Genomic DNA, 21,270 nt, shown 5'->3' with positions numbered 1-21,270 from the left:
TTCAAAATCGAATCCTTATCACATTGTTATGTTTGTTAATATGAATCAATGATCATAGTTAAAGGATTAATACGTTCAATGCGTTGTTTACTTTATTCGATATAACAAAAAATATATTTGAGCCAGTATTAACATTTAACCACCAGGGGGCGTCACTTACCGGTGTTATGGATCAACCGGGGATCTGTATGTTTGGGGATGTGCGCGTGCACGTGAACAATTTTACCTCACTTTCTAGTAGATTTGTCTGATGCGAACTATGAAGCTGCAAAGAAAAAACGTTTGGTACATTCTTAATAAATGTTGTTAGAACTTAAACACTGTATCGTTGCCTCCTACATACCTGTGGCTGTGCTAACACAGCTTTAGTCCGGTTTTTGTGTCATTTATACTTTTACTAAATTCTGAATGAGCTGTGTTGTGTTCAAGCAAACTATTGTAAACTGCCATCACACGTGACCACACATTTAATATGACAAGTTGCTATAAAGAATATAAACATCCTATTGACAGGAAAATGTTTTATAAATAGTTAATAATAAGTGCAACTATTAACTATCAACTATAGCACAATGTAAAAGTGACAGATACAGAGCTCTAAATGTAAAGTTTGACCACTTAACACCTGTCAGGGCCCATATCAGATGTTTCCTGGTATTGTAATCTTATCCTGGAAAGAAACATCCTTTCCTTTTCCATGTCCTGTCCAGTTTCCTGCATTCCCAAGATTCTGTACTACTGAAAAATTCCTTACTGTATTTATTTATTTATTTTTTATGTATGTTGAAGCAAGACAAAAGAGGTAAGTGTACATGCCTTATATAGATTATAAAGAACAGGGATATTTTATCATAAACATACTGAGGTTATCAGGAAAAAAAAGACAGCAAGTGTTCATATTAAAATCATTATTTTAAAGCTGTGGAATACAAATAATTGGCACATTATGAAAAGCATTGTCTTTCATGCTTTCCTCAAGACCCAACTGATAGAAATTGACAAAAATGTACAGTACAGTACAGTGCAAATAAAGGCAATGGCAATATTGAAATATCAGAGACAGTGTCCCATTACAGTACTGAAGACATAAGAAATATCAAGGAATGTTATAGCACTTGAATCTCATTTTAACACAAACTCATTTTGGACATAATGTTTGTGCAGTTTTTGTCTGAGGACTAATTAAGAAAGTAGTTCTTTTGACACATAGACACAAATCAATAGATAAAATTAAAAAGACACACAATATGTTCTTGCCCTTGACCAGCAAAAGTTCCCAAGCTCTTCATGTTCATGTTTCCTGCATAAAATGTGTCTTTCTGTCAGGTTGATGCTTAGTGTCTGGGGCATTTCTCTTCAGCTGGACGGATATTAGTATGATGTCAGTTCAGTTTGACGACGTCACACAATTAGAGAGTCTCTGCTTAGATGAGTGGTCTGTTAAAAAACACCAAGAGCCACATATTAGACACATTAGCATGATGCGTTTGCAGATGCGTTGTTAGTGTGCCAGTGTAATGCAGTAAAGAGTTAGTGATGCCATTTATGATACATTCAGGTAAACGGAACAAAAACACATAAAACCTGCCTACCTGCTTTGATAATTCAAAGCGGATTTTCATTTATATACATTCTTGTAAAAAATAGGATTTACATTTTATCATACAAAAAATTTACATTCCATACAGTTAAAATATTTCCATATTTAGAGTCCCTCTTTGGGAAACAAATGAGAGTACAGTGCTGTTCAAAAGTTTGGGGTCAGTATGATCTTATGCTCACCAAGGCTGCATTTATTTGATCAAAAAGACTGTAAAAACAGTAATATTCCTAATAATGCTGTTACAATTTAAAATAATTACCAAAATTTTAATATATTTTAAAATGCAATTTATTCCAGTGAGGGCAAGGATGTATTCTCAGGAGCCATTACTCCAGTCTTCAGTGTTAACACAGTTGTTCTGGTTAATATTGATGAAAGAGAACAGCATTTATTTGAAATAGAAATCTTTTGTAACATTATAAATGTCTTTACTGTTACTTTACATCAGTTTAATGCATACCCTGCTCAATAAATATAATAAAAAAATGTGTACTGACCTCAAACTTTTATGCTTTTTGACAAGATACAGCTTGTTTTCGAGTATTTTGTACTTTACCATTTGAGACTATTTTTCACCTTAATTGAATCTCAATTGTCTCTTCTTTTTAGGCTTGAAGGAAGTTTTGTCTAGCCTTCAATGTACAGAAACCAGGGCAGACGATTATAGGTAACTCACCAGTTTCCTGGGTTTGTCCCTATCCTCCCTGCGCTCATGTAACGTATGGGACAGTCCATGGGCCGGACGTGTGTATGAAAAAGGCTGCATGGCAGGATCAGCAGTCCTGTACCGTTCCCTTCGTATATGCTCCTCATTTCTAAACCTCTCTGCTTCTCTTTCAGAGTACGGAGGTAAAGGATCATCTTCCTCGGTGCGGTTGCTAGGTGATCTGCTATTGTAACAGTCATTGCTCTTCTTGGAACTGCCTTTTGAGGGTGTGTCGCTGTCATCATCAGCCCTCCCAGCTCTCTCTCCATGGCCCCTAACCTTGCGCTCCAGCAGAGTGTTCAGGTAGGTATCATCATAAGACCTCTGACGAGCAAGGTAACGCTCACTGTCAGCAGTGTTGCGCCTTTTTGGTGGGGAAGGTGGTGAGCCTCTACGACGCCAGTCATCCTCATCATCATCACGAGAATACCGTGGCCCATCTCGGTATGACGTGGGATGGTCCCGTGACCTTGGACCCATTTCAAAGTCTCGCTGAGGTCCACGATAGTCACCTCTCCGACGGCCGTGTGGGCCGTATGATATAGCAAACTCTTCCAGCTCATCTAGTGACCCTGTGCGCCCCCTAGCATCAAAGGCTTTGCGGGGCAGGTGTTCAGAACGGCAGTTCCATCTGCAAACAGTCATGATATTATCAGTGCACACATATACTAAAAGTTTAAAAGTGTGGGGTTAGAAAGATTTTTTAAATGTATTTGAAAAAAATTTTCTTATGCTCAAGTATATAATGAAATACTGTTACAATTTAAGATAACTGCTTTCTATTTAATATATTTTAAAATTGAATTTATTTCTGTGATGTCAAATCTGAATTTTCAGCAGCCATTATTCCCGTCTTCAGTGTCACATGTTCCTTCAGAAATAATGATAATATGCTGATTTGGGGCTAAAGAAACAATTCTCTCGTGTCTTCAGTTTGCTAAATAATTAGATCATGCACACATACTGTACCTGTTTTCATGTTCATCCAGAGAGTGATTGCTCTGATAGTGTGAGGGCGGAAACCCGTGACCGGTCGATGCTATTCGGATATGTGGCTCTTCCATGTGGTCACTGATGGGTGGTAGTGCCTTCCTCTGGACCTGCCGATAGGTCTGTCTGAAGTCTGTGTCACCATCATGCAGAGAGCTCAGTTCTGATAGGCTGTCAGCTGCTGACACAATGACATCATTATTTACATTTATGCATATAGCAGACGCTTTTATCCAAAGTGACTTACAGTGCATTCAGGCTATACATTTCTTTTTACCAGTATGTGTGTACCCTGGGAATCAAACCCACAACCTTTTGCGCTGCTACCACTAAGCCACAGGAACACCTGCTGTTATCATGGACTTTCTAGAAGCATGCACAATCGCAGATGTATTTCAAAAGGGAAAATCTGTGATCAACAACATTCTTTCAGAGTATGGACAAAAAAAAAAAAAAAAAAACTGTAACATCTTTTACGATATCATGTTTTTGGTGTATTTCAAAAAAGATTAAAAAAAAATACAGGTTTGGAATGACATGAAGGTAAATGATGACTGAATTTTAATTATTTGAGAATGAACGATCCCTTTAAGTTTTTAAAGTAAAAACATGCCTTTTAATGTAAAAGGCAGGTTCATTCAGGAGTGTTTAAATTCACAGTGCACACACAGGCTTTACAGAAGCATGCACAAAGAGTTTTAGATTATTGCACACTGTATTTATGCAATTTTTGCATTCTGAGGTTAATTCACTAACCTGCTACCATTTAGCCTGCCATAGTACAAAACCCTGTCTTATTTACATACCACCTGCAATCCAGCTCAGCCAGTATAACTATGGAGCATGAGAAGTGCCACATAAAAATAATTTGGGGAATCAGTACAGTATATTAATTAAAAATATATATGTGAATAAATAAACTGGCCAATAAACAGCTATATTAATTTTTATATAAAATGGTTTTAATACACACATTTATTGTGAAACTATTCACCATCGTCATAAACAACACACAACTGCTTCTTTCACAAAGCAAGCTTGTTCCACTGTCAGTATCTTTAGAACTTCAATTAAAATTCTATTTCCAAATATTTGTCTACTGCCATCAGCTCATGTTCACATACTTAAATACAGCAAGCACTCTCATCTCATCTAACCACAATTCCTTAAAAAATATTAAATACCCTGGACAACCTTAGATGAAAGTTACAGTGCAACTCTACATGATATTAGTTGAGTTTGTTTAGAGTTTGATGATGCAGACTTGATTCAGTCCTATGTAGTTAAGTTGTCACTTACTTCCAGCTATATTGTTTTCTACTGAACGAGACACTGTAGACAACTTGGGTTGAATGATGGATGGTGCGGCTGATGGAACTACAGGAACCACAGGAACACCAGGAACGTAGTAAGGATGATACATGGCAATCTGAGGAGGTTGGCCACTCTTTGCCATCTTCCCTGCTTCATATACTTTGAAGGCAAATGAGAATGCTTTTTCAGGTTGTGAATATGGGCAGTGTCTGTAGTATGTATGTATGTGTTTGTGTACTCACAGTGCTTTGGACAGCAACATGTATCAGGACAGCAGCAGCAGCGTACATAACAACAACAGGAGTGAGGGCAACATTGGCACCAGCAGATCCCAACCAGCAACAGAAAGAGAACACTACCAAGGACCACAACTCCTACAAATACCCACTCTAAAGGGGAGACAAAAAAAAGACTCATCAGGAAACTTGGTTTCCGTGACAAAAGCAGATCCTGAAGGAAGTGCTGTCCTGAAATCATTTTTGCACACAGGATTTGTCTCTGATCCTGATCAACCACAAGGGAGAGCGTCTAAGGACTAATGATGAATTTCCTCTGGGTGTGGTGTTAAAATTCCAACAGTATACATTACTGACCTCTTATTCAACACAGATACACTTCAATATGTTCATAATTATATGCCTCTGAGTACTTACCGAAGATCAAACTACTTAAAAGTTGAAATTTTTGTTTTCAGATTTACACCATAATACCAGGACTGGGTGTCAAAAAAAATAAATACAGATTTGATATTTAAGTTTAATGTTCTTTATGCTCTGAATAATATGTTAAATAGCAACAGAGCGTAAACTTTGCAGTTAATTTACACACACACACGTTTGTTTTTGTGAAAAGTGGGGACATCCCATAGGCGTAATGGTTTTTATACTGTACAAACTGTATATTCTATGGCCCTACACCAACCCTACACCTAACACTAACCCTCACAGGCAACTTTGTGCATTTTTACTTTCTTAAAAAACTCATTCTGTATGGTTTATAAGCGTTTTAAAAATGGGGACATGGGTTATGTCCTCATAAGTCACCCTCTCCTTGTAATACCTGTGTCATACCCCCGTCATTATACAAAGTTGTGTCCTGAAAGCAAAAAAAATTAAATATATATATTTATTACTTTTCTTCTCTTTAAATCAAATAACTCTGACTTCATCATGATGCATTGCTGCATCAACAAGAAGAAATTTATAGAAACATAAATGAAGTGCCCAACCAAAGGGAACACTAATCACTATAATGGTGAGTAAATATTTTTTAGCAAAATCAACATCAATTTATGTTAGCTTATGTGATGTTCTCAGCTGTATTGAAAATTCAACATTCAAGGTGACTTTGGGAACGAATGAATAAAATTAGTGAAAGATAACTGGAGACATGGAGAAAATGGGTGAAAAATAGGGGTGTAAAGATTCACTCGTTTTCTCGATGCATCGATTACAAACCCTATCGATTCATATGCATCGATCTTGAAACATGATTTTTGAATCGTGAATCGCCCGATCTTGGACAGCAAATCAATTCAAAATGCTAAGAATCGAATGAATCGCAATTTCTATAGCGATTCAATGCTTTCAAAATGTATACACATTAAATTACTACATGCACGAATTAATGGAGACCTTTAAGAGGGTTCGTGAATCGTGCCTCTTATCTGTCCTTCACGCGCTCCACTGTTTACCGCTTGATGAGACAGTCACAGGTTGCGCTTGTGCACTGTTTGTCTCTGACGCAGCTTACGTGTGATCTATAGGCCAGTGCCGGAGCTGTCGACAGCTGTATTTATTGCATGGACGGAGCAGAAATGTAAGTGTCTAAATCATACGCACAGATCCATTAAATGATAAATGTTTTTAAACAATGTGGATGAACCGAATATATGAAGGAAACTTTTAAAATTAACCACAGCATTAACAATGACCTTGAAACAAGAGCGCAAGATTTATCTGATTTATCTGATTCATCAGATGCATGAAAGTAGTGTTTGTTTCATTAGCAAATAGACATCTGGCGCGTTTTCTCTCAGAATCATTAGCTGATGGAGAGGAAAAGTTAAATAGAGATGAAGACGTTTTCACACTGAAAGAGAAGTGATCTCGCTCTCATAGACGTGCCAGGCTATATCTGCAGCTAAACTGAATAAAAGCAGAATGAACTGATGAAACTAAAAAAAAAAAACACAATGGGTCTCATTCATGAAACACGAGCAGAACGAATTTTTGTGTAAATCGCGTGTAAAGTGGTTTTGGCGTAAATTTTCGGATTCATTAAAACGTTCGTATTTTCCAAATGTTAGTTGGTACGAAAGAAATCTACACCTGCTCCCAGCCACGCGTAAATAGTGCATTTAACGTCTGAACGTTTTGCTCATTAATACGGCTGCATTTTAATTCACCTTAATCGGGTACATATTTACACAGCATTTTGAAAAAAAAATATTATATATATAAATTACATAAGGTTTTTCTTTTAACTTTTATTATGAGAGCCAGTAATAGGATCTGTAATGTGCTTCCAAACTTCCTTTTTTAGGACCTCATAAGCCACTAGTACGCTTGAAAAATTTAATGTGGCGTTTTGAATGAACTTCTGATAATAAAACTTCAATTTTTGCAGCTGAGAAATGTTTCTTTTTCAGTCGCTTTTGAGAAGACGTTGAAATCCTTCGTTTGGTGTCATAATATGATGCTCATATATAGTTGTCAGTCGGATTTAATGGGCGTGATTTATGGTAATTGAGAGTGAGCGTGCACGCGCGTCCCATTTACGACTGATTGGAATTCATTAACACACACACACATTTCACTATCACATCTGACGTTTACGAAGTTTTTGTGAATCAGGAGAAGAGTTTTCGGGAAGTTCTCTTTACGCGCAAATCACTCAGATATTTACTAGTATATTTACGAATGTTTCATGAATGAGACCCAAAGAATTTATGAATGATGCAGTGCTAATTGATATTTATTACAGTACAGAAACTATAAAGTATATTTTCTACCTTATTCTGTGCAGAAAATGTAAATAATTGCTAATTAAATGTAGCCTAGTATATAAAATATATATTATTATTATTATATAGGCTTCATACATAAAATGATTGTATTTGACATTTATGTCACTTCTGAAATTATGGCTACGCCCCTGGTGTGAAAAAATGTTAGCTTATACATAATACTCTTTAAGCTCTTTTTTAAAAACTTGGCTTACATACATTTTTACATATGCCATGTCGCATCATTAAACTAGCATTTAACAATGGACAAACGTTTTTTTTTTTTTTTTCTAACCTATGGTTCTAACCATAAATGCTACTATAATTTGCCCCCTGACTAAGCATTTAAAGAATTTAGTAGAAGCATTTAAATAGTCCTGTGAATGCACTTAAAGAATGCAGAATCGAACTGTTATAATCGAATCGAATTTAATTGTGAATTGAATCGAATTGAATCGTTCTAAATTTGCAAAAATCGTTCTTGAATCGAATCGAAAACCTATGAATCGTAATCGAATTGAATCGATGCCTTGCCAAAGATTCACAGCCCTAGTGAAAAGTCTATTTAAGGGGTCATATGATGCTTTTTAAAAGATCATTATTTTGTGTATTTGATGTAACAGCATGTTTACATGCTTTAATGTTTAAAAAAACACACTATTATTTAACAAATACTGTACATTATTGTAGATTCTCTATGCCCCGCCCCTCTCAAACACATCGTTTTCTACAAAGTAACTCCTACCGACAAGTGCAGTCTGCTCTGATTGGGCAACTGACCCAGCGCGTTGTGATTGGCCGAACGCCGCAAAAAATTGTTGTAAATGAAACACCCCTTTCAACAATTGCACGCTTCATCTTTCAAAATAAATGTAAAGAAAGAAATGTAGTTTTACCATCAGTTCAAACCCGAAAGGGGAACAGAGTGTTGTGACAGACAGTGATGAAGCTTGTATGTGTTTGAGGTACACAAGCCACTGACGTTTAAGACAGCTGACTCCACTGTGTGACCGTCACATATTTATAGATGCAGATTTAGAAGCACCAGATTGTCATAGCAAAGTCAGAATTACCCTTCTCTCCTAGGTTCATGAAACGGTCATCCATAAAATGTGTTGTTTTTCTGTTGTTAGTAATCTTAAAGATTCCTTTATACATCTACTTTCAGAAGACCAAATAAAGTGCTTTTGCTTTCACATAGATACACACAGCATCTTCCTTGACATGACTGCTTCAACGCTAACTGCAGTTACTAAAACCACGCCTTCTTTGCGAGAACTTTTGGGCGGCATTACGCAAATATTTCCATATGGTGACATAGATATGTGGGGGCGTGTTTGAATGAGCCATTTTAGGGGGACGTGACAGTCTTAACTTTGATAAAGAATATCTCTTTTGATTTGAGACTTTAGTCTTTGCAATTTTACAGATCTTCTTCATGAACCAAGAGCGTGTAACACTTGTAACACAGGAAATATTGAAATTCAATCATATGACCCCTTTATATATATATATAAAATATAGAAATTGAAGCTAAAGAACCGCTCTGACATATCCATCAAAATGATTCAACTTGTAAACCCTTTAACGGAGTTCATGATTAAAAAAGACCAGTTCATAAGTGTCATTTGTCCGTGAATTCTGCTGCATGTTTTTGATTCACTAAGAGAACCACTTTATTATAGTAATTTGTTGGCGGCTACACTGGTCACACTGCATGTTTTTGACAACTCAATGGAAATGCTTTTTTTTCTGCTATTATTTTTTGATACGCTGCCTCTTTTATCACATTGAGTTAAGTTTAGACTGCAAATATAAGTAAAATATGACTTCTTTACTGCAAAGTGCAGAAACACTTGCACATCATCGATTCTGGGGTTGGAAGAAGCAATGTCAAGATCAGAAAACCTGAATTTGTACAACCTAACAAAATACAATTTTCATTTGTAAAATAATAATTACAGTAAATGTTATTTTTTTATTTACCTATTCTTTTCACCATGAAATACAGTTGAAAACCTCTATTTCATTATAATTTAGTGATGTAAAGATCTCTACAGTGAATGCGTGTGTGACAGCGAGCCTGACCTGCAAGCAAGCTGCATGATACAATGCAGCAAAACAATCACTACCATTATAATCGGTTAAGCTGTCTTTAATGTAAGTGGCTTAAAATAAAATATAAAAATGGCAAGAAACACTGCTAGCATTCTGAAAGACAGAAAGTTTCGGTAGAGGGTGAGATGTAAAAGTAACTAATGTGTTACTTTCCATAAAAAGCAACAATCATGTGATTAATTACTTGAAGTTATGCAGTGGGCTATATATAATGTGCAATAATGTTATACAACATCATTAACTGATCTGTCCTTTTTTTAAGAGGTAACAGATCAGATTGGAGCATTTTGGAGTTTGCTGATCGCAGCAGAAGATAAAGCAGGTAACTGAAAAGGACCTGTGTGAGAGCACCCACTAAAAAGGACAGGGGGAGAAAAAGGTATGGCAGGCGTACCTGGCATAATCTCCAAATCAAACTCAGGCAGGATGTCATCCAGCACACCTGTCCTACCTGGAGGAAGGAGAAGATCAGACATAAACAGCAGCAGTGGGCAGCAAGTGAAAGTTCAAAGTTTAGGCTCGTGGGTAAATGCTTAAATGCTCTGTGTTATTATGAAAAAGTTACTCTGTTAGTGACTGTACGGTGAAAGCTGTTAGGAAAACTTAATTTTTGGTTTAAACATGATTGGCTTTTTTGTTGGTTCAGAGAATAAATCAAATGCAAAAGTATAAAACAAAGGCATTGTCCAAATACCCACACTTTGCGGTATTTGCCCAAAGTGTTTAAGTGAGGATGAAGACCACAAGTGTGTGTCAAACTTTTCATTACCTGATGGGACACACTTATATAGTACTGTAAAAATGCAATTGTTTACATGGCTTTATTTTAATTTTAATTTTACATTCTTTGCATTTAAAAATCAACTTCTAAATGTCTGTTCAGTAGTCCCTACTGTATAACATGACAATTTTTATTTGTGGTGCTTCTAATGAAGTGCTAAAAAGCAGTTCCAAATGTTGTACAAAATAAATATACATATATATATAAATATAAATATATGCAGCAATAAAACATGTAGCACTTTGTTTTACTACCAAATTATATGTAATATCTAATTATTATTCATATTTAACTTACATAGGAAAGATTTCCGTGACCTCTTGCAATCTTATTTTGCAATCTTATTTTGCAATTTATTTCCACAACATGATGCATGATGGGATACACTAAGCCTTGAATACTGGTCTGGAGTGGTATTAAAGGCTTTGCGCTTTGGAGTTTTTAAGATCTGGACAGTCTTGCTCACTTACTTCCTGTCGCCAGGTCGCGCTATCAAGTGCCCAAGATCGGAGGTGTGGGTATTTGGACAAGTGGTGAAGTCCAACTAAAGTTATACTTAAGTCTATCTGATTGTGCTAAAATGGAAATATTGACAGCAGGGCTACTGTAAACTTTAGTACTGTACGTCTCAAGCGATATGCCAGTAAATAAATGAATAGATTTGAACTATACTTCATTTGAAATGAATGACAGTAATGATATGTTAACATGTTGCTGGTTCCCAGGGCTTATACTAATGTAGATGTGTGCATTCGTTCAGTATTTATATCTGGCCCAAGCTCAGATCAGGTTCACTAACAGAAAGAGATGAAGTAGAGGGGCCTTCAGCAGGATTCAGTGGAGGAATATGGGGGACTTATTAATCACACAGCCTCATTAACCAACCTGAAAGGGGGACAAGGCCAAGTGTACGTCATCACCACTGAGACAATGCTGGCATTGTTGAAATTAAAAGGTGTCCCAGAGCACTGTGCAATAACCTTAATAACCAAACACCTTCCCTTAGAGACAAATGAAGGGGTGGCTTTAGATGTAAAGTCTATTTTACACTGAGCGTACCTTTTCAATGACTGGCAAGCCGCCAGAAATAAAGCGCATTCTCACCGCCTTAACTGGCCCCGGTGACAGGAAGTGCTGAGCTGGCATACAGGAAGAGGAATAATATCCAACACCTCTACTCCTCGGTTACAGTCATTAAACCAACCGTAACCTGAGAGTAAAGGGGATCTCACAAAGAGAGGTAGAGAAGTGAAGAGAGAGAGAGAGACAGGCGGAGATATAGGGGAAGGCAAGCTGTGTAGTGTAGACTGCAAGTTATTATCAGACTCATAGGGGTAGTTTAGCTGTGTGTTCATAAATATATTGTTGTTGTAATTACAGTGTATAGCTCTACAAGTGCATTTGTTGCTCCCTTAAATCAATCATATTTCATACCCAGTCAACAAACTATATACTCCCACAACAGACGTTTGAGGGGAAGCATGAAAAAGAAACAGAAGGCATTCACCTTACTAGAAGGCAGTGTATCATCAGATTGAATTGAAACTTACATTTCAAGTTTTTAAAAAAACTTACAGTTGCTCTAAATGTTTAGAATAATAACCTACTTATTTCCACAGAAAATGTGGTCACCTCCTTGGCAAGACAACAATTTGAAAAAAAAAAGAAAAAAAAGAGAGGGTTATTATTCTAAAGAGTTGAGTTTTGTTTGATGTTTTGATTTTACAGTAAAACTGTATTCATTAGTTTGACTGAATTCTGAATATAGTAGTGTAAGAAATTACTGTTAAATACTGTTAATTTTCACAGTGCAATCCCTGATCCTAAATAATAATAGTGTTGCTTTCCAAGGCATCCACCACTAACAAGCGAGAGCTAAGCTGCAAATAAAACATGACTACACAGCAAGTTTGATGAAACCACTAAATACTCCAGATTACAATCTCCACTTCATAAACCAATTACATCTCAATTACTAAGAGGGCGGTGCCTTCCTCCACTTCTTAGTGTCTACACAACACGCTCACTGATCCTCCAGCGTAAGTGCTAACCCTCTAAAAGTATATATTTTTACCTCACACTATTGTTCAAGAAAAAGGACCTGGCATCCCCTGGCCCCTAAAACCCCCCTTCGTTCCCATGGAAACGGCTTAAGAAGTGGCTTATATTGCTCACACCGATAACGGTCAGTTATTTACTCTTTGTCAGGCATGAGGCGTCTGACTTTGTTTTGTTCTGTGTCCAGCTGACACAGAAATAACTAATGCTGTTAGGGTAAGTCCCACAGCACCAAACAAATTGTTTCTCTCCACAGTGATCCTGTCCAGGACGTGTAAAATATGTGAGGTCTTCCTGGTCTGACGAACAATGGTGTCTCTTATTAAGGATCGGAGCCCTGTCGAGAGGCATGCGCTGTACAGTTGTTGTCATGGTAGCGCTTGTAAGTGCACTCGGGAATTCAGACTGGGATTGGCACGAACAATCATTTAGACACAGTAACCAAGCATGCACACACAAAAGTAAACATTTTTGGAGAACAAGGTCGATATCTTTATAGGAAACTCTGTAAATAATCACAAATATTGAGAGTCCCTAAAGCATGGCGTTCACTGACACTTTTTCGAGCATTTTTAATAGTTCAGACTTTTCTGAAACTATGTTATACAGACATCAACTGACTTTTTTGCAGTGCTGGTTCAGTTTTTGAGAAGGATATGCACTCATGAGACTCACCCTGCACCAGTAGCTCCATCTGGCCTTCATTTCTCCCTTCCAGGTCATCAGAAATGACCACCTTACAGAAATACACACCGCTGTCGCCCCACTGCAGCTGTCCAATGCGGAGATCTGCTTCTGAAAAGTTTAGAAATTATTTGGTTATAACCCGAGCTAATAGTAGGTGAGAAATTGTCTAATTTTAATATTTGTACTTAGTTTTTTGGTTTCCAGAGTAACATAAAAACATATTAGCTGAAATTTTTTTTATCAGTAGGAACAAGACATCATTCATCCTCATTATCTTCCTTTAATATTTAGTCAGGACAATCGTAGTCTTTGTTGGAGAGGTGACTGGAGGAGGGAGAGCTTTGATGACTAAAGTCAGAGGAGAGGGTGTTTGCGTTTGATAAGGAAAGCTGTGGGGGTGTTTTGTGAGACCTTTATGAGGTCCAGCCCCCTGACCATTGTGTGACCTAGAAAAAAAACAGCCCTATTTAAGAACACGAAAACACAGCACAGTCGGCTGGGTTTCCTATGGGGGAGATGGATTATGCACAAGACTTGAGAATAGAGCAGGCTCAAAATGTAATAACATAGCAAGATGATTTTATTACACTGTGGCCCCAAGAAGTATTTGGACCATTAAGCCACAGTTAAATATCAGTTTATGAATGTCATTGCATTAAAAATAAATATAAAATAAGTAGCATCTGCAAACCAATTATGCCAGACATTTTCTCAGAACTGATGTCATTTCACAGTTACTTTTAACCAACTGAATCCCAATATTTGTGGCTGTATGAATTAGTTCCCCTCAAGTTCACAGTCATTAAGTTTGGAATTTAACTTTCCAGCTGACTTATGTCATCATTTTGTGAAGCTAATTGCTCTCAAAACACCGAAATGTTTATAAGGTTATGATCAAATTCAATATTCTGCCTCATATTTGATTGAACTTCACCTTCACTCAAGCTCAACCTCTTCAAAAACAACAAACAAAACAAAAAACGTTTTAAGGCAGCAGAAACACATTACTGTTAATGATGGAGATGTCTCTTCCTTTGTAGTGCTCTGCTAATGTCATGGAAGATCCCTGTGCTGAAGCCACTACGCGGACTGTGCGGCTGTTGTCAGAGCAGTCCAGATGAGAAGAGGCTCCCAGATCAGATACACGGACCCCCAGGGACTCTGGAAATGTGAAGGAATCCCGAGTACGGTCTGTACAGTAGGACTTGTACCACCACTGCACCACGGCGGTTTGGGAGGAGTGGGTTGTGTAATGACATGGAAGAACGATGGAGCTGAACAGCATGGCGAACTTCTTCTCATCTTTCACAATCACCTGTACACCATTGCAACTTTGCACTGTGCCAGAAAGAGATTGAGAAAAAAACATTATTGGATGACAGTAACACAATTACACTTAAGGCTGGAATACACAACACATGTTGACACTAGTTTATGAAAGTCAAGGCTAGTCTGCAGATTTTGCCAGAAACCTGTGGGTATGATATGCACAGACTTTAATTTATTAGCTTCTGACTGTGTCTCTATCCAGTTGGAGGAAATCACATATTGTTTTTTTAATTTGTCATGCATCTCCTAGTTACGAGGCGTGAGTTTGTTGTGTTTGGAACAGTTTGAAAAGTCTGTGATCCTCAGTCGTTTAGTGTCTGATGGCTAGTTTATCTCTGTAACGGTTTATAAGCTCAGCAAGTGTATGATGGATAGCTACAAGTCATGTAGTGTTTTCTAGCCCATGTGTAGAGCACCGGACAGGAAGCTGAGATATGAAGAATTTGCAAAAGGTATATTTGTATTGCAAATTCATAATGGCTTTTATGAAACCGTTAAGACAGTTAGAATTAAGAAATTCTTCTTTTTTTTTTTGCAACCCAGTTAAGTCTGAGACACCTAGATGTCCCTCTGTTTTGTGTGGTTATTTTCCGGCAAATAAAAAATATAAAAAATAAATAAATAAATACAAGCAAAAACTATGTCAGAACTCTGAAAATTTTAGTTTTTAGTAACTGATAAACTTATATTTGTTTTGCGATAACTTGGGTAACAGTACTGAAGGTCGAGCTTGAAAATTTATGTAAAACATTGATATAAATTTTTTAATTTATTCATTAAAATGCTTAACTTGGCTTCCTCTCATGATGTAGATGTACAGTAATGTTACTGACTTGTGTAACAATTATTGCCGAATGATTGTGTAAGTTTTTGGCCATTAAAATTAGCTGACCATTATAAAAGTTTTGAATAAACTATTACAACAGATTATGTCGAAATTATGACCGTTTTTATTTCAGTTGTTGGAAACTAAACTAAATAACCATATTAAGTATTTGACACGCTACTTTTTGTTGTAGGTTAAATATGTTGTAGGATAATACACATTAGTATTTTAAAGGCATAGCATTTTACTACTTCCTTTTGAAAGGGTACTGCTCCAGTGACAGTTGTGTTCCTTCATGTCTGAGAGTTATCAAAAAAGTAAATGTTTTTTTGTGCCTCTAATGCTTATAAATTAGAAAAAAACTGTATCCTTTTCATAGAATTCAGGGGAACAGCAAACACACTCATGAGCAAAGAGAGCAATGCAAATTCCAAGATACAGTGAGCTTTCAGCTTTAACTGTAATGACTACTGACCTGTCCATGATTAGTATTATGGTGTTTGAGTGTAATGCTATGTTTCATAATGTCAGAGACAGGCATGTGTTTATTACCAAAATCCCTTTCTCAGTCTAGGCCAAAAAAAGAAAAGAAAAACAGAATTTGCTTTTGAGAATGCTTAGTCACACCATTCACTTTATCAGCTAAAGATTACAAGGTGAGCTGACCTGAAAACCAATGCCTAAAAACATCTGGATCCAGTCAGTCAGCAATTGTGTGTGTGTGTGTGTGTGTGTGTTTCTAAGCCTGAAAGAGTGTGTTTGTCCAGCCTTGTGTGGGAGATTATAGAACAGAAAGCTGGACAAAATCAGAAGCAGCAGCCAAAAGGAGGATCTGCTGATGTGAAAAACACAGAGTGAGAAAGAAAGAAGGGCGTGTGAGTACAGCAAGTTAAATTCCATGCTAGGCAGGGGGTGCAGAGAGGTGGGGGCTGTCATTTTTTGGAGATACATCACCGTCTCTTACTGTCTGAATGGATTAGGGTGTTGAAACCGAAATATTCTGAGAAAACTCTTACAACAGATCAAGTTGAGAACAAGTAGGGAGGAGGTCTCTCCCACAAACAAAGAGATAGCTACTCTAATTCTCTTCAAAGGGTGGAGCGCACACAGCATAAAAATATACAACAGCCAGTCACCACAGATGTGTGGATGAGATCTTTACTCATTCATTGTTGACGTAGAGGAAATGGAGCAACTTCCTGTGAATTTTCCAACTGTACTTGAGAATGATCGTGTTGCTGAGGGGAATGGAGGCGAGAATTCTAGAATACGTTCATTAATGCTCCGTTCAGGGTAGATGGGGTCCTCCTTTTGTCCTCTCTGTTGCCTGTTTGACTTATTGTTTGGCATTATGGTGAACCCCCACCCACTAAGGCTCAGTGAAGGAGGGGGATGTTGAGGTCCCACCAATGAGGTAAACTCATTGATTCGGTCATCCATGAACACCCAATTAGGTTAGAGATTTAAAACAAGCCGTTAGGAGAAGACAACTTTACCTAATTATATGTGTTAATTAATTGCTGATGCTAACTAAACTATTACAGGCAGGTGTTACTGAAAATAGTATTCAGCTCTTTACCAACTCAAAATAATGTTTCCCTAAAATATTTATACATATTCACACATTCTCTTCACTGAGAGGGATTTTTTTAGGTTTAGTTCAAAGAGTTGAACACTGAAACGCTCATAAAACTGGATAACCATGACCCCCCCAATTTCCGTCCCCAGTTGCAAAGTCATGTGTTTGTATTGATTATGTGCTTTTTGTTGCTGAGGTGTTTTTCGTGTTCTCACACTGTATTCCCAAAGGAGCAAAGTCTGGGTGTTGTTTTTTTTCTCCTCACTTCACTAATGTTATGCTGTCTTCCTGTCCTGTCTACCCCCTTGTTATATTGTATGTGTATGTATGGACAGGTTGATGGCTAATTTCGCTGGTACTTGTGACTGGTGACAATAAAGGGCTACTACTACTACTACTACTACTACTACTACAATCATCATATATTGTTTTGTTGCATCCATCTATCCAAGTACTGATATAATGCAGCTGCACTCCCTGACACACATTTCAGCAGCACTTCCTTCAATTCTCTCCCACAATTAAACAGTTTAAATGTTTGTCTATGCTCTATGATTAAAGAGCTGTGAAGTCCCTTTTATACATTACACTTTATAATAATTTTATAATAATCATTGATAAAGATGAATAATTATATTGATTTAAATCAGTAATCATTTTAACAACTTGAAACTTGTAAAACTTTTAAATGTAACTTAAGTAATTTAATAATAAAAAGTGTAAAAAATAAATATATAATTTAATTTAAAAAAAATTTAAATTGTGAATGCATTGTCAGTTTTAAATGAAAATGGACAATAGTCAAATCTGTCACAAGGACCCGTGATCGATCTAAAAATAAAGTCGGGCTCAGGGTTTTCTAAGCTCTCAACCTGTTGCTTTAGCTGTTCCAGTTTTCTATATTTGTATATCGCGACCAAATAGAATGCAGATTAATAACTCACGTGAAAATAGTATGTATAGAATCCAGAATCCGTGTAACAAAACCATGATCCAGTTTAGTGCGGTTTAGTTTACAGGTATGTAGTCCATCTTCTCCCGGACTGTTATTCGCTTCATCTCTGTCTGTGGCGCTGCTCAGAATGAGCGGACTGTACCACTTTACTGAAGGGGGAAACAACTAAACAACTGTGAAAATTTAAAACTAAAAACTAAAATATTTAGAAGTCCTAAACGGCTCTTTGAAAAAAAAAAACAAGTGAATTTTTTGCACTCAATGAAATGGATGTCAAACAAATATGAGAAACAACTCTATACAAGAGACACTGAAACAGTCTCCCGATTTTCAAGAGTAGATGTGTCCGTCAGAAAACCAATGCAGGGGGGGAGGATTTTTAAGACCTCAAGTTTGAATTCAAGTGTGTGTTTATTATGCTTTATGTCTTTGCATCAGTTCGTTCTCACCGTGTAAATGTAGGCTACAAAAACGTACAAAAAGTATTCTTAAAAGAGGGTAGTTTACATTAATGTGTATTTACCCATCATTGTGAACCCTATAAAATATCTGAATAAATAAATGATTCAGAGGAATAGTCAGAATAGAAACGTCAAGTAATTACTTCAGCTAACAGACATACCAAAACATATTTGTGCTGTAAATTCTATGAAATCCAAATAAAACAGGAAATCAAAAAGGATGATTATATTGAGGTTTATTTTGGTGGTGGTCATAATAATTCAATGCTTCTTCACCGATCAAATCAATCATCATACTAATCTTAAACTGATACTTCACCCCAAAATGGAAATTTCATAGTATTTCAGAGTATTTTGGTTTCTGTTTCCATTTGCGGCTGCAGCAGATGATGACTATTATGAGCACTGAACTCCAGCAATACAACCAGCAACAATGTCTAAAGTGGCAAGATTCATAGAAGCTGTAAAAGACAAAAAAATACGTGGAAATGAAAATCAGTCAGAAGTCTTCTGAGGTCAATATTTCACACATTAAACTTTATACTGTTATACTGATACTGGCACGCATCAAAATACCAGTAAACCTAAATTGTAAGCATGAAGGTCCACCCTGAATCTTACCATCCGAAGTCTGTAAGCAGATCATATGAAACCAGGAATTAAAATAATATGATTTCACATGAATTAGCCATCATTTTACTCACCAAAACATATAATAGTTGAGAATTTTCATGAGAGTGTGTTGGAATATCATAAACTGTTGAGTGTGTACACTGTAAATCAAGTCAACTGTCATGCTGACATTAAGCTATAGTATCAAGATTTTTTATATCAAAACATGGTAAAATAACTGGTAAACTGAATCCAATAAACCTAAAAGGTAAACCACTTTATCACCTTAAAAAGCAAGAAAAAAGGCAAATGTGGCGATACTCACGTGGCATTACAATGTCATGTTACATTTGGCTGAGCCGACCTTATTGGTTGACATGGATACATTGACCAGAGACAGAACTTCATCCTCTGTTACACAAAATAATGTTCAAATTATAGCACAGAGAGACAAAATATGTAATTACGCTAGTTCACTGAAGTAGGTTTTGATAGAAATTACTCGGGGCATTTTTGACATCATATCTCTCCCATTTGTATGTAGGCGAGCCCTCCTCAGAGACACAGGTTAGGCTAATATTGTGTCCATATTCTGCTGTGCCTACTACCTTACAACTGGGTTGTGATGGTGCAACTGTAAAAAAAAAAAAATCATTAAGAAATTCATTCAACATTTGAGAAGGATTCTACTCAGCGTGTAAAGATATATGGACTTTTCTTTTGAGACAAAGTGCCAGAAACTTACCCTGAACCAAAAGAGAATAGTGTCAGCTGATTTGCCTACAATGTCTCCAGAAATCTGAACAAAACATCTAATTATTCTAATCATTTTGACATTTTTGCAGTTAGGTCAGTTTCTATGAAAGCTTTCCCATGGGAGTAGTAGTTACCAAAAATGACCTGTGAGGTCAAAACAGAGAACCATTGGATTGCTCCGTTGTGATCCTTTTTTAATTATTACACAGTTATTATTTTTACACGAATCATGGATAGTTGTGTTTTGGTAGACAGTTGAAGTTTTTTCTGGCTTACCATCTTTTTAGATGTCTCATCAGGATCACCTATCCATGTTATAATTATAATGTCATTTACTTAATTTTTAGGTTCAAAATTACCTGTAAGGGTGACATCATCATCCCTTGCAACCTCCACAGTATCTTGACTCATCATCACTCCCAGTCCAAAACTAGCCAACATCCCTTTTAGGCAAAGAGAGAGAGCTTTGTGAATATCAAACAATATATATATATATATATATATATATATATATATATATATATATATATATATATATATATATATATATATATATATATATATATATATATGTATGTATATATATATATATATATATATATATATATATATATATATATATATATATATATATATAATTTTTTTTATGCAAAATTTTGTCATATTTCACAAAGCTTTGGAACAGAACAAAACAGGACAAAACATGAAACAGACTTTTAAAAAAAGGAAAATTCCTTTCTATGTTCTCACAAATTTTAAGTTTAACCTAAGTTTATCAGAAAAAACGTTGTGTTTACACATTCTGCTAAAATATACATTTATTAATAATATAATTTATTCAATTATTTAATATTAATGATCATAGTATCTAAGTATGCATAAGTCGACTTTATTTGTAAACTGTCTGCTGATATAAAAATATCCTTTGATAAATATCACATGTAGAACAACTGAAAGGAAAATAAATCACTGTAGTGACCCACACTGTTTTATCTGACATTTTGATTTGATCTTGATTGTTGTTCTGAATGTGAACATCAGAAAAAAAGACCACCTCACCGGATATTAAATATAGGCAGCAAAAAATTTTTTTGTTGTTTTTCACTGCAATAAATGGTGGTCTGCAGGTAGATTTTCATAGAATTTTTTTCATACAGCTCTTCGTGTGTGCTCACCGAAATGGCTTTGCTTCTTCAGCTGTGTCTATGACACCTTTATTGCTCTTTGATCTCTTTTTCTCTTCCTCAAAGTTTTACAAGTTAGTTTGTAACAAAATGGCAGATGTGATGTCAAGACAGTTACATTAGTACAGACTGGGAGCCATTGCTGGAAAGTGAACCGACATGCAAGGGACATTAAATATGCTACAGATTGTGAACCTCCCTGCATTTAATTCAGGATGACTTGCATACAGTGTCACTGGATAAAGCATACGTTCTGCATACACGTGCTTTGCTATGTGATTGTTCAAGTAGCCTAATATTAATC

General features: G+C 36.3%; 1 protein-coding gene across 3 annotated transcripts; it reads right to left on the bottom strand.

The window, feature by feature from the left end:
* Window positions 1–746: 746 nt before the first annotated feature.
* Window positions 747–18,091, bottom strand: LOC113053099 (immunoglobulin-like domain-containing receptor 2). Of its 3 annotated transcripts, none has more exons than XM_026217791.1 (9): window positions 17,943–18,091; window positions 14,273–14,602; window positions 13,253–13,372; window positions 10,133–10,189; window positions 4,856–5,002; window positions 4,599–4,772; window positions 3,279–3,480; window positions 2,280–2,940; window positions 747–1,437 (listed from the first exon to the last, which is right to left on the bottom strand). In XM_026217791.1, the coding sequence occupies exons 1-9, from the start codon at window positions 17,986–17,988 to the stop codon at window positions 1,402–1,404; spliced, it is 1,773 nt and encodes a 590-aa protein (XP_026073576.1). In that variant the 5' UTR covers window positions 17,989–18,091; the 3' UTR covers window positions 747–1,401. The 3 variants fall into 3 exon arrangements, with proteins under 3 accessions (XP_026073576.1, XP_026073578.1, XP_026073579.1); XM_026217793.1 differs by having other exon boundaries at window positions 3,279–3,477; XM_026217794.1 differs by lacking the exon at window positions 10,133–10,189.
* Between the last annotated feature and the right edge of the window lie 3,179 nt (window positions 18,092–21,270).

The sequence above is a fragment of the Carassius auratus genome, chromosome 34 (assembly GCF_003368295.1).
Source record: "Carassius auratus strain Wakin chromosome 34, ASM336829v1, whole genome shotgun sequence".
NCBI classification, from domain to species: Eukaryota; Metazoa; Chordata; class Actinopteri; order Cypriniformes; family Cyprinidae; genus Carassius; species Carassius auratus.
The sequence above is the reverse complement of the archived record's forward strand: the minus strand, read 5'-3'. Positions and strand labels throughout refer to the sequence as shown.